We start from the raw sequence: 12,074 nt of genomic DNA, 5'->3' as shown, positions 1-12,074 counted from the left end.
AGGGGCAGCCCAGTGGGGGGATTTCTAACACTGGAGATGCAGTGCCGCTGAATGAGACTAGCAACCTACAGAATTCCCAAGGTCAGAGGAGGGAGGCCATCCTCCAGGGCGTATGTGAAATGTGGCTTATGTAAAAAAAATAAAATGAGAATGGGTAGCTTGCCTTCAAATCTCAGTTCTCCAAGTCCCTGCCACCTCCTCCAGGAAGTCTCCCCAGATTGCACCCTGATGGCAGCAGCATCCCCACAGGCTACAGGCACACACAGGCTGTGTTTAACTCCTTTCTTACATGTGCTGCTTTCCTTCATGAGGCTTATCTCAGCTTGTAATTATATACTCACTAGTATAATTTCTGTCTTACCCACCAGACTATAAGCTCCCCTGGGTAGTACAAGTGTTTAACTCACTAAAAGGATCTGGCCTCAGGAGGATGGATGTCACAAGGATGGAGAAAGAGTGGTTCTCGGTTGCAACTCAGACTTCACGTTCCTGGGCCCCAGACCGCGTTTGGGGAAGAGCTATTCTAAAGCAGCCACAGAAGTATGTGAAGGGCAGAAGAAGGCTGTGCGGAGCCTGAAAAGGAGGAAAGCAAATGGCAAGAACGTCTGGCATCTCCGACCACGGACCTCACACAAGGACGCCCCGCCAGGCCGGCTATGCTGCCTGCAATGCCCTGCCGGCACCGACCTGAAATTCTTAAACCGTTTTTCAAGAAGGGGCCCCACATTTTCATCTTGCAATTTATGTAGCCAGTCTGGCTCCTGAGCATCTCGCTGCACACTCGACCCGAGCTCAGAGAGCAACGGGACAGGGATGATTCCTAATAAAAACCATCGCCGCTGTTTGAGCTGGGCATCATGCCGAGTCTTCCTCACATTCTCTCGTTTATTCTTGTCTTATGACTATATTCACCCAGGGAAAGCACACTTGCGTCAGCACCTACACACGTCACCTGATCTAATCTTCACAAAGAGCCACGAGGAACCTCGAAACCACTAAGGGCACACACCCGCTTTCAGAGACAGACATTCAGATGTGCAGAGACAGAGAATGTGCCCAAACTCACACAGCCAGGGGGATGGAACCCAGGGTGGGTTCTGGCTCTGGGCTCCTGGCCCTGACCCCTGCCTAAACCAAGATCTCCTGGTTAGGTGCAGTCTTTCAGGCCAATACTCTTTTCCCCGACCCACAAGTTCCACCAGACTCAGTCTCACTGGAGAGGCATAGACCAAAGGATTCTGAGATGTACCTGGGGTGATCCTGGGTGTTAGCTGTAAACCTACCAGGCCCAGTTAGCACGGTAGTCTGGGTTCAATGGTTTGAACTATAAAGAATAATTATGGGTAGGGCTTGACTTCATTCCAGAGGTTTCAAGTTGCTCTCACCCCAGGGACTCCAGAATCAGGAGTTTGGAGCACATCTTCCTTGGTAAGTACTTGAGTTTCAAGTTGCATCAGACACATGCTCTGCTGGGCTCTGCTACCCACCCACAAGAAGGTCACAGTGAAGACGGCCCAGCCAGAAGGACACAGGTCATCTCCAGGGCTTTGGGGCACACAGGTAGGGCTGACAAACATGGTTTTAAGAGTGTCTGTACTTTGAGGGTGAACTTACAGTTGCCAGGGGAGATGTATGGGGGAAGGGACAGTGAGGGAGTTTGGGATGGACATATACACACTGCTATATTCAAAATGGGTAATCAACAAGGACCTACTGTATAGCACACGGAACTCTGCTCAGTGTTATGTGGCAGCCTGGGAGAGAGGGGAGTTTGGGGGGACATGGATACATGTATATGTATGGCAGGCTTCTCTGTCCATGGGATTTTCCAGGCAAGAGTACTGGAGTGGGTTGCCATTTCCTTCTCCAGGGGATCTTCCTGATCCAGGGATCAAACCCAGGTCTCCTGCATTGCAGGCAGACGCTTTAGCCTCTGAGCCACCAGGGAAGCCCCATACGTATAGCGGAGTTCCTTTGCTGTTCACCTGTAACATCACAACACTGTTAACTGGCTGTACCCCAATACAAAATAAAAAGTTTAATTAAAAAAAAAAAAAAGAGTGATTGAGACCTCCACGAAGGTTACCTATCCCCCCACCACGGCCCACAGAAGCCCCTCCCCCAACAAATACTCTCCCAGATACTTTCTACAAGGAACTCATATTCCAGGCAGAATTGTCTTCCCCTCAAACCCACATGCTGATGTCCTAATCCTAGCACCTCAGGCTGTGATTGTTTGGAGACAGGGATTTCCAAGAGGTGATTAAGTTAAAATGAGGTCATTAGGATGGGTCTGGTGTCCTTGTCGGAAGGAAAGATTAGGACACGGAGGGACGACCATGTGAGACACGGCAGAAGATGGCCGGCTGTGAGCCTGCTAGCCACCCCACCCGCAGGAGCTCGAGGAATCCGGGGTCTTTTACCCTTAATAAGGCTCATGACACTAGGTCTGGGGCAGGGTTTCCAACACAGCATCTGCAGACATGCTCTCAAAAGCCTGCAAGTTTTCGAAGATCTTACAGACGTTGAATATGTTTTAATAACTAGCCTAATATGACACAGCATAAAGACCTTCCGGGTGGCTGGTTTATAACAAAGAGCTGTCACAGGACCCTGGTGTCACACCTGCATCCAGGACAACAATCCCACGGCGCGCTGAAGGGATGCAGGCTTCTTGGAAGCCCGGAGAGAGCTTGGCGGGAGCACGGAGCCAGCGCACAGCACGCAGTGACGTCAGCGCATCAACTTCAGGAAGTCTGACCTGCGAAGTGGGCAACCGTGCTGCCAGGGAGGCCGTCTGCAAGCCCAGTCTCTGCCCGTGGCTACCTGGCACGGGTGATGAGCAGTGAGCACGTTCGTCCACACACGGTGAAGAAACAACCCTTCCACAAGGCCTTATCTTCAAGTGACCCAGCCAGTTCTACAATGATTATGTGACGGGCAGGTTGTCCTGATCTAGCAGACACAGTCTCGGTCTGCGTGAACGCCATTTTATACATATATGGGGAATTAAACATTTCCAGCATAAGCTTTATCAAAATCAAAATTCAAAAAGAGTCTGAAGATTGGACCTCAAGGCCTTCCCTGGTGGTTAAGAATCCACCTTGCAACTCGGGGGACATCGGTTTGATCCCCGGTCCAGGAAGACCCCACATGCCACGGAAGAACTAAGCACATGGGCTACAGCTTCCGGGCCCATGTGCCTAGAGCCTGTGCTCTGCAACGGGAGGAGCCCCCGCGGCAGGAAGCCTGCACACCACAACTAGAGAGGAGCCCCCGCTTGCCACAACTAGAGAAAAGCCTGTATGGAGCAACCAAGACCTAACACAGCCAGGAAAAAAAAAAAAAAAAACCGGACTCAAGACTAATAAAAACACCAACAAAAACAGACAGCTGCGGAGCAAACCTCACACCAGGTGTGGTTCTATTTAGCAAGTGATCTCATTTAGGGGATGATTTCTTTCCACCAGTGTGGCAGGCAGCCTCTAGATACCTCCATCACTCTGTCTCCCTTTATTCACACCCTGGTGTTATCCCCTCCCCTTTGAGAACCAGCTCGACCTAGACGCCTTCCAGTCAACAGAACATGCCAGAAGCGAGGAGATGCCCGTGCAATCAGAGCCAGAGGCCCACCAGCAGCCCCAGGCGGGAATCCCTCCCCCCTTCTTCCCTGAGAGTCTTCAGACGAGACCACAGCCCTGGGGAGAGCTGGACAGCAACCACATGAGAGACCTGGAGCCGGCAGTACCCAGGAAAACCACCCCTAGACCTGAGACTCAAAGAAACTGGGAAAGAAAGTCCTTTTCAGCTGCCACGTTTGGGAGTAACATGTCACACAGCAGTCGACAACGAACACAAGCATTCCACATCACTGGTCGACTTCTGATACGACGTCACCAGCCACGTCAAAACACAGTTGCTCCATGTGTACTTCATAATCTTATTATAAACGTAGTTTTCATAATAAGCATGTGACTATGTTTATTGCCAATTTTAGGTTTATACTTATTCAAGGCACATTTTGGTATATGAAGGGCTTCCCAGGACTCAGAGGTAAAGAACCTGCCTGCTGGTGCAGGAGACATGGGTTCAGTCTCTGGGTTGGTAAGATGCCCAGGAGGAGGAAAATGGCAACCCGCTCTAGTATTCTTGCCTGGGAATTCTGATGGACAGAGCAGCCTGGTGGGCTACAGTCCATGGGGGTCACAAATAGCTGGACATGACTAACATAAGACAACGGGGGAGCTTCCCTGGTGGTCCAGTGGCTAAGACTCCGTGCTCCCCAAGTGAGAGGCCTGGGTTCGATCCCTGGTCAGGGGACTAGATCCCACATGCTACAGCTAAGAGTTCTCATGCCACAACTAAAGATCCCATATGCCACAACTGAGACCAGCCAGATAAATAATAAATACTTAAAAGACAACCCTGGGGGCTTCCAATACGTTTCTTTAAGATGACATATATTGCTAAATTTTGAGAAACACCAAGGATCTCTGTGGGTGTCTCTGTGTGTGTGTGTAAGTCTCAGAACTCCTCTTCCTGCAATCCAAGTGTGATTTCTTAAAAACTCAAATGTGACTGTGTCTGTTCTGTTCACTGCATGCGTCATGTCTGGCACATTTGCGAATAAATGAATGACTGTCCTGCCCCAGCCTAAAACCTTTCCATGATTCCCTGTCACTCTATGGAGGGAGCCCAAATTCTTCACAAGGCCCAGAACCTCTGTGGGGTCCGCTTCTGCAGCCTCATCCTCTCCCACTAAGCCTTGCACCTCACTCCCTTCTGCCTAGAACTCTCCATCAACTCTGCCCTTCCCACATCTCCTAGTCGTTGCCATTCCAATGAATCTGTTAAACATCCCTTCTCATTAAACAGTCAGCTGTGGTCTGTGGTTTGGGGCCCGTCTCAGGACAGGGCACCACGAGGGCAGGGAGTGTGTGCATCCTTCCCTCCACTCCATCCCTGGCGTGCAGCACCAGCCTGACACAGGGCAGGTGCTCGGTGAATCTGGGCTGAATGAATGACCAAGACACGGGTCGGCTGGGACCTAGTCTTCGCCCTGCAGAGCCCCAGGGAGATCAATCAGTTCACCAACCAGGAAGGCAGTGTGGGATGGAGCCATGCCAGTCTCAGTTAAGAGATGGGGGCCCTGAGGGTCAAAGATAACTTTGAGTTGGCACCGAGTCATCCAGGAAGCAGGAATTTCTGGTCCAACATTTTCCTTAGCCAAGGTTCTGATGGGCAGAGAAAGATCTTTCCCAGTAACGAAAGCAGGTCTCCCAGGTGCTTTCCTTTTCATTGGAAATGCAGCAAGAATAAACCATCTCCAGAGCCATAAGGGCTGTGCTGACTCAGCCTTGGATGCTCCTGACTCTGGGTCCTGCTCCCTTGACCCCTGTCTCAACCACCTGTCCCCTGCCCAGTCACTCCACTTTTTTTTATTCTCCTTCCTACTGGAAACTGGTGGATTTCTCTGTTGACGGTCAGTCTCTGCCATGAACTTTGTTTTGGACACAGCTGTAACCTTACCACCTGGCCAATCTGAGAGCCTCCAAAGCCTCATCTATCACGTGCATACAATTAACACAACTTAGGGGTGAAGAGACACAACAAGGTCTCAATAATAATTAGTATTATAACTGGGGTGACTCGGCAAAGTGGAGGGGAGGTTCAGAGCCTGCCCAGGACACCACCTACAACAAGTACTCATGAAGGAGAGTTACAACTATTGAGGAAATGATCACGGTAAGCAAATTTGCTTCTTTTTCAAAGTGGAGGACGTAAGTGTAAGAGCAAAGACTGTGAGCTGAGCTGGCAGGAAACAGGTGACCTGGCTGGCCGGCCGGCCGCCTCCCTCATCACACTCCTCATTTACTTTTTTATAATTCCCTGGGTTTGCTGAGCTGCCTTTAAAGACAGAATACTTGGTTTCTCAGCCAGCCTGCGCAGCTGGCTGCCTGGGTTTCCCATCTCACTGCCCCCGCACTGCCAAGTCGTCATACGTGCCTCAGGGTGCTGTTGAGAACACGCCAGGTAGGTGAGTGCCCCTCCACCCCCGAATACCTACAGACAGGTTGAAGACCCGTCCCACTTTTAAGGGACCCTCTGAAAAGCTCTGGGGGCATGAAGCCCACCTTGGTTCAGAGATCAAATTCTCCCTAGCATCTCTATTCAGGATACATCATCCCCATAGCTGGCACACCTAAGTGTTAGTGTTAATTGCTCAGTCGTGTCTGACTCTTTGCGACCTCATTGACTGTAGCCCACCAGTTTCCCTCTGCCCATGGAATTCTCCAGGCAAGAATCCTGGAGTGGGTAGCCATTCCCTTCTCTAGGGGATCTTACTGACCCAGGGATCTAACACAGGTCTCCTGCATTGCAGGCATATTCTTTATCATTGGAGCCACCAGAGAAGCCCCAGGTACTTGGCAAACCAAGGCATCCCATAGAATCTGGCTGTAACCAACGACATCAGGAGTGCTTGAAAAATACCCAGCTTGATGCAAAAGTCAAAGATGAAAAGAAAAAGAAAAATAGAAAAAGTAACATAGAACAGGCTGGCAAATTAACCTCAAATTCCTTCAACAGAATGAGTTACACGGCGTACACAGAGGGAGAGAAATGGATTTCAGCGAAATAATTGGACTTTGTATCCAACCCATGGTTAACATACACCTCACATATGAAAAACAGAGATTATTTGAGAACTGCCAGACACAACCCTGTGGTCTGCCATCCTAGCACCAGAATTCTCATGCTAGTGTTCATCTATAAAACACTATTTCAAACACACACACACAAATATTTAAGACCCATACAATGTTTTGACCGTTGTCAAGATTTTCCAACAGCTCTCATTCATTAAAAAGTCAATTTAACTTTGAGGTTTCCCTTCAGCCGTCAAAAGGCCATGAGCACCTGCAGAGGACCGCTTCAGGAATTTTGTTTTTGAACGACTCATTTACACTTTAAAAAGTGCAGAGACCCAGAGATGCTTCTGCAGAAACACCACGTTCTCTGCTCTTGGTATCACGCGGTGAGTTCCGCTTACAAGCTAAGGAGAAAGTTGGTGACCCCTTGACCCCGCTGCCTCTCTGGGTCCTCCACGTGGATGGGCTTTTGGGGACAGGAGTGTCAGCCTGTTCACTGGAAAAACTCTCCTGGCCCTAGAATCCTGTTGGTTTATCCTAGAGGGTCCTCTGGAGGCTGCAAAGCTAGCACACAAATCTGAGTGGTTTTTGCGAAAGTGGCTCTGGAGATGCCGGAAGCAGAACTGAAAAGCATGGCCACTCTTACTCTGATTTCCACCATTACTGCTACTGTTTATGCTCAAACATTTGCACAACACTTTGTCACCAATGCCCCCCGACCCCATTTAAGTAACTTTAAAAATTCCGATAGCAGTCTAGATGGGGAGACCTGGGAATTTAAATTCTGTGGAGTCAGATAAACCTAGGTTAGGTCCCCTGCTCGGTCATTGCTAGTCCTGTGCCCCTTATCGGACATATTTACCCTGTTTCGGCCTCAGTCTCGCATCTGCAAAATGGGTTGGCATGGGAGAGATAAAAAGCTTAAAAGACGAACGCTGGGCCCAGAGCGTTGTTAGGAAGACACCTTCTTTCTAGAACCAGAGGGAGGCGGGCGAGCTGGGGGAGCGCAGCCTGCGGTGGGCAGACGGGGTCGTGGGGTGGGACGGGGTGGGGGTCAGGTCGCACGCCCCGTGTCCGGGCGCCCGGACTCACCAAGGTTTCCAACTCGCCCTTCGCCAGCAGCTCGTACTTGTGGCTCGAGCCCCAGAAGGCGAGCTTCTGCAGCAACCTGGAGAAGCGTCCTTCGACCATAGTGAGCGGGTGCAGGCCCCTCGCCCAGCCTCCCGTCCCGCCGGCGGCCGCCTGTGCCTGCGTCCCTCGGTCCCTGGCGTGGCCGGGGCTGGCTGCGCGCGCCCAAGCCTCCCGGGCCAGGCCCAGGTTACCAGGTAGCCGCCTACCTGCCTGCCGCAGGTGAGGCCCCACCCCCGGGGCGGAGCTGCGCACAGGGAGGCCCTAGGAGCACCTGGCCCCGCCCCTCCCGGACTTTCCCGCCCTTGAGGGGCCGCGGCGGCCTGGGAAGGCCCGGGGGCTGCGGAGGGGCCTCAAAGCTTGGGCTGTTTCCCAAACTTGCCCAATCGTGAGATGCAGCTGGAGCCGGGGAGATGGGGTGGAGATGGGCGATAAACCAGACCCCTCCCTACCCTGAGTCACTGAGCGGGCCGGGAAGCTGAACTTTCCTGAGCACCCAGATGATTCTCCTGGGGAGCCACGTGAGGTCAGCTAAGATGCTGGGAGCACGTTTAATGTGAGCTGAGGCTCCTAGAGCTGCTGGGAGGCTCGGGAGCGGCTACGTGGCCTCTCTGAAGGCGATTGCCAGTTTGTTATTGAAGGAGAAGACAGCTTAAGACCTTACCCCCAGGAAGGGCCCTGGGAGGGAACCCCACGAGCTGGACAGTTTGAGGAGCCTCTGCCTTTGGGCTATACCTGGTGCTGCATGGTCTATGAGCTCTTTATTCTCATTTGCAGAGCTGGCTCCTGTGCTTGCTAATCTTGGGACCTGGAGCAGGTTTCTTAAATGTTCACAGGCTCAGTTTACTCATCTGTAAAATGGCCACCGTGATGGCACCTCCTTCATAGTGAAATTGAGAGGAAATTTGCTGGGCCGTCTTATATGGGAAGAGCTCAGGGCAGGGCTTGGCATAGTGTATGGGGTATGGGGATGGCATAGTCACTCTCATCATCACTGGGCTCACATGGCTCCCAAAGCCTGTGGGTGAATGTGCAGTGTAGACGGGTTCCAGCCTCCAAGTGGATATACTGAGATGTGTAAGTGTTTTGGCTTCACACAGCACGGGAATCCAGAACAAGACCCACTGCTTAGTGGGGAGGGGGCTTCAGAGGAGGCTGTGCCGCTATTCTGCGCCTCAGTTTTCTTATCTGTCGAGTGGGGTTACTTAAGGACTGTAGGGCAGGACACGTGTATGTGTTTGCCACTTATCCCAGCTGCTCCCCAAGGGGTGGCCACGTGGGCCCCACTCAACCCAGTGGGTTCTAGAAGCCCTTCTTGTTTCTCCCGCCTCTTCCCCTCTTCGCAGAAACAACGCTGCCCACTTCCATCAATTTCAGCAAAGGCCCGGAAGTGACGGGAAACGCAAGACTCTGGTGTGAGTCAGATTTTAATCCCAGGCCTGTTCCTAGCCGACGGGTGACCTTGGGCGATTCTTATCACCTTTTTGCACCTCAGCTTACTCACCCACAAAATGGGAGTGATACCACCTATCTAAGTCAGGGTTTGGCACCTCCAACTGAGTGCTTTGGCGAAAGTTTGATAAACAGATTATTTGTGAGCAGGGGGTGATGTGTTGGGCAAATATCTTTGCCTTGAAAGCTCCACCTCAGCTCCAGCTCAGATTGTCAAGAATTTGTGGGTCAGGCACGAGTATGTCCAGGGCATTCAGGAAGCAGATTCTGGGCAGTGGATATTGTGCAACATTCAGACCTGTGGGGATTAAAAATAAAGAAAAAGATGGAATGGATTACAGAGAAAGTAGTTTAAGAGACCAGCTTTGTGCCTGGAATGGCTGAATGGACACTGTTAGGCTTAAGCTTGCTTAACTTTTTGTTGCCTTGTGGTCAGAAAATGTATCTGTACATGGGTCTATGAACCTTTCTTAATTTACTGGGACTTTGTGCCTGGTGTGTATGCAATTTTTGTAAATATTTCAGTCTCACTAGACAAGTTGATATATTCCTTGGAAGGGTCTTGGTAAGCTGTACTTTTCTTTGTAAATTTGTTCTGTATTTATTCACTCTGACTTTCTGGCTCCATTGCTCATGTCTTTATTTTTGACCACTTGACCAGACAAAGGAGGATAAGAGAGAGTTTCAAATTTCCCAGTTGAGTTGCTTTCCTGTCCATTTTTGCCTGCAGCCTATTGGATTCTAGAGTCCACTCTCAAGGAATTAATTCAGACAAGACAGGGAATTCCCTGGCAGTCCAGTGGTTAGGACTTGGCACTTTCACTACTGAGGGCTTGGGTTTGATCCCTGGTTGGGAACTAAGATCCCACAGGCTGAGTGGCACGGCCAATAATAATAATAATAATAAAAGAATCTGTGGTAGGAGAAGCAGAGCTGAAAATTAAAGGAAAAAGAATTCCGACAAGACAGTTTCTGGGAGACTTTCTGAGGTTGGCAGCTCTGAGAGTGATGGGTCCTGATGCTCTGGCCAGCCTGGAGAGACAAGGGTACCACTCAGCCCAAAGCATCCAGCCTTTCTTGAAATATTGGCCCTGGGCACCTTGAACAATGAACCTCACACTCTTCAAGTCCCATTCACTCTCGGTATGAAAGTGCTGTCATTTCATGACCCATAAATTACCTCCCAACAACACACCCTGTTGGGTGACCTCAATGCAATCCCAAGGCACCTGAAATATATTTGGTAATAAACCTCACTGGGAAATTCTAAGGTTGGAATTTGAAGGCATCCTATTAACAAGAGGTACAGAATACAAGGGATACATGAGTACTGGAGTGGGTTGCCATTTCCTTCTCCAGGGGATCTTCCTGACCCAGGGATCGAACCCAGGTCTCCTGTGTTGCAGGCAGACACTTTACCATTTGGCCACCATATATATATATGTGTGTGTGTATATATACATATATTAGTTTTAGAACTTCGTTTGAAGTTGATGCTTTTTACATAGACCCTCAGTTCTGTTTGTTTTTTTAATGGCTGAGCACACAAGCAGTAATATAATCATGTCACGGATGGAGAAATTAGAATTTAGAGAAGGAAAGCCACTTTCATTCATTAAGCAAATATTTTTAAGCACCATGGAGACCAACCACTGATACATGTGACCTCTGTCCCTGCTCTCTTGCATCTCACCTCCTAGAGGGTGTGACAGGCTACAAACCAACCAGACTGTCATGCAGTTGCAGGCAGTGGATGTAGTGGGTTGAGTAAAGGGCCCCCTAAAAGTATTCACCCATGTCCCAATCCCTAGAAGCTGGGCAATGTAACCTGATTTAGGAAAATGATCTTTGAAGATATAATTAAGATAAGGATCTCAAGATGAGATCATGCCGGGTTAACTGGGTGAGCCCTAAATCCGAGGACTGGTGTCCTTATAAAAGACAGAAGAGGAGAGACACAACACAGAGGAGAGACCTCATGAAGACCGAGGCAGAGATGGGAGGGATGTGGCCACAAGCCAAGGACCACCTGGAGCCACAGGAGATAAGGCTGGGTCCCCACTCTCCACCAGAGCCTTCAGAGGAAGCATGGTCCTGCCAACAACTGGCTTCCAGACTGTGGGAGAATCTCTGCTGGTTTGTGGTCATTGGTTGTGGCTGCCCCAGGAAACTAGGAGAGCGAGCAAGCAAGGCGATGAAGACAAGCAAACGGAGTGAGGACTGGAGAGTGAGTGGGGCTCCTGTCACTTGAGCAGCCAGGAGAGGTGACGTGCAGAGAAGTGGCGCCTGTGGATATCTGGAGGGGTGGGCGGACAGCATTCCAAGCAGGGAGAAGAGACGGGATCGAGTGAGACCTGCTTATGTGGATGACTCTCCCATTTGCACCCAAGCTCTGGCCACCCTCCCCACGCCCACGCCCAGGCACTCCTCATGTTGTTTCTGCCACCTTCCACTGTCATTGTTTGCTGAGTGATGGGGAAACACTGGCTGAGAACTTCCTACAGCTGTGGGCATTGCTGGGGTTCCCAGGGGCTTAACTGCACCAGGCGGGACAAGCCCTGTGGAACCTGATGCCAGGTGCCAAGTGAATATGCCTTGGGTCTTGCTAAACACCGAGAGGTAAATGCCTCATACAGATGTCACCCTTCCCTCCTCCTACACCCCTGGTAGGTATCACCAGCCCATCTTGGGGTGACATTTCCCCACTGGCTGAGACAGGCCTGGGAACCCTTCTACTTATTACACTTTAAATAGCTACCAACAAATTGTTTAGGCCTGGCACCTGAATAAACTTGTTTACTGAAAGATCTTCAGAAGACGATGGGATGACCTTGGGTGGGGGCA

At 50.5% G+C, this 12,074-nt stretch overlaps 1 protein-coding gene across 2 annotated transcripts in view; it reads right to left on the bottom strand.

The window, feature by feature from the left end:
• Window positions 1-8,034, bottom strand: part of ATP2C2 (ATPase secretory pathway Ca2+ transporting 2) — a 76,835-nt gene extending 68,801 nt beyond the window's left edge. The window contains exon 1 of one of the 2 annotated variants that reach the window (XM_061386889.1): window positions 7,743-8,034. In XM_061386889.1, coding sequence (XP_061242873.1) covers window positions 7,743-7,841 — 99 coding nt within the window. In that variant the 5' untranslated portion in view covers window positions 7,842-8,034. The remainder of the gene's footprint in view (window positions 1-7,742) is intronic. The other variant, XM_061386887.1, reaches the window with a different exon arrangement.
• Window positions 8,035-12,074: the final 4,040 nt, after the last annotated feature.

This window comes from Bos javanicus, chromosome 18 (genome assembly GCF_032452875.1).
Source record: "Bos javanicus breed banteng chromosome 18, ARS-OSU_banteng_1.0, whole genome shotgun sequence".
In the NCBI taxonomy this organism is placed as follows: domain Eukaryota; kingdom Metazoa; phylum Chordata; class Mammalia; order Artiodactyla; family Bovidae; genus Bos; species Bos javanicus.
Note: the sequence above shows the minus strand (reverse complement) of the source record. Positions and strands in the feature narration are given on the sequence as shown.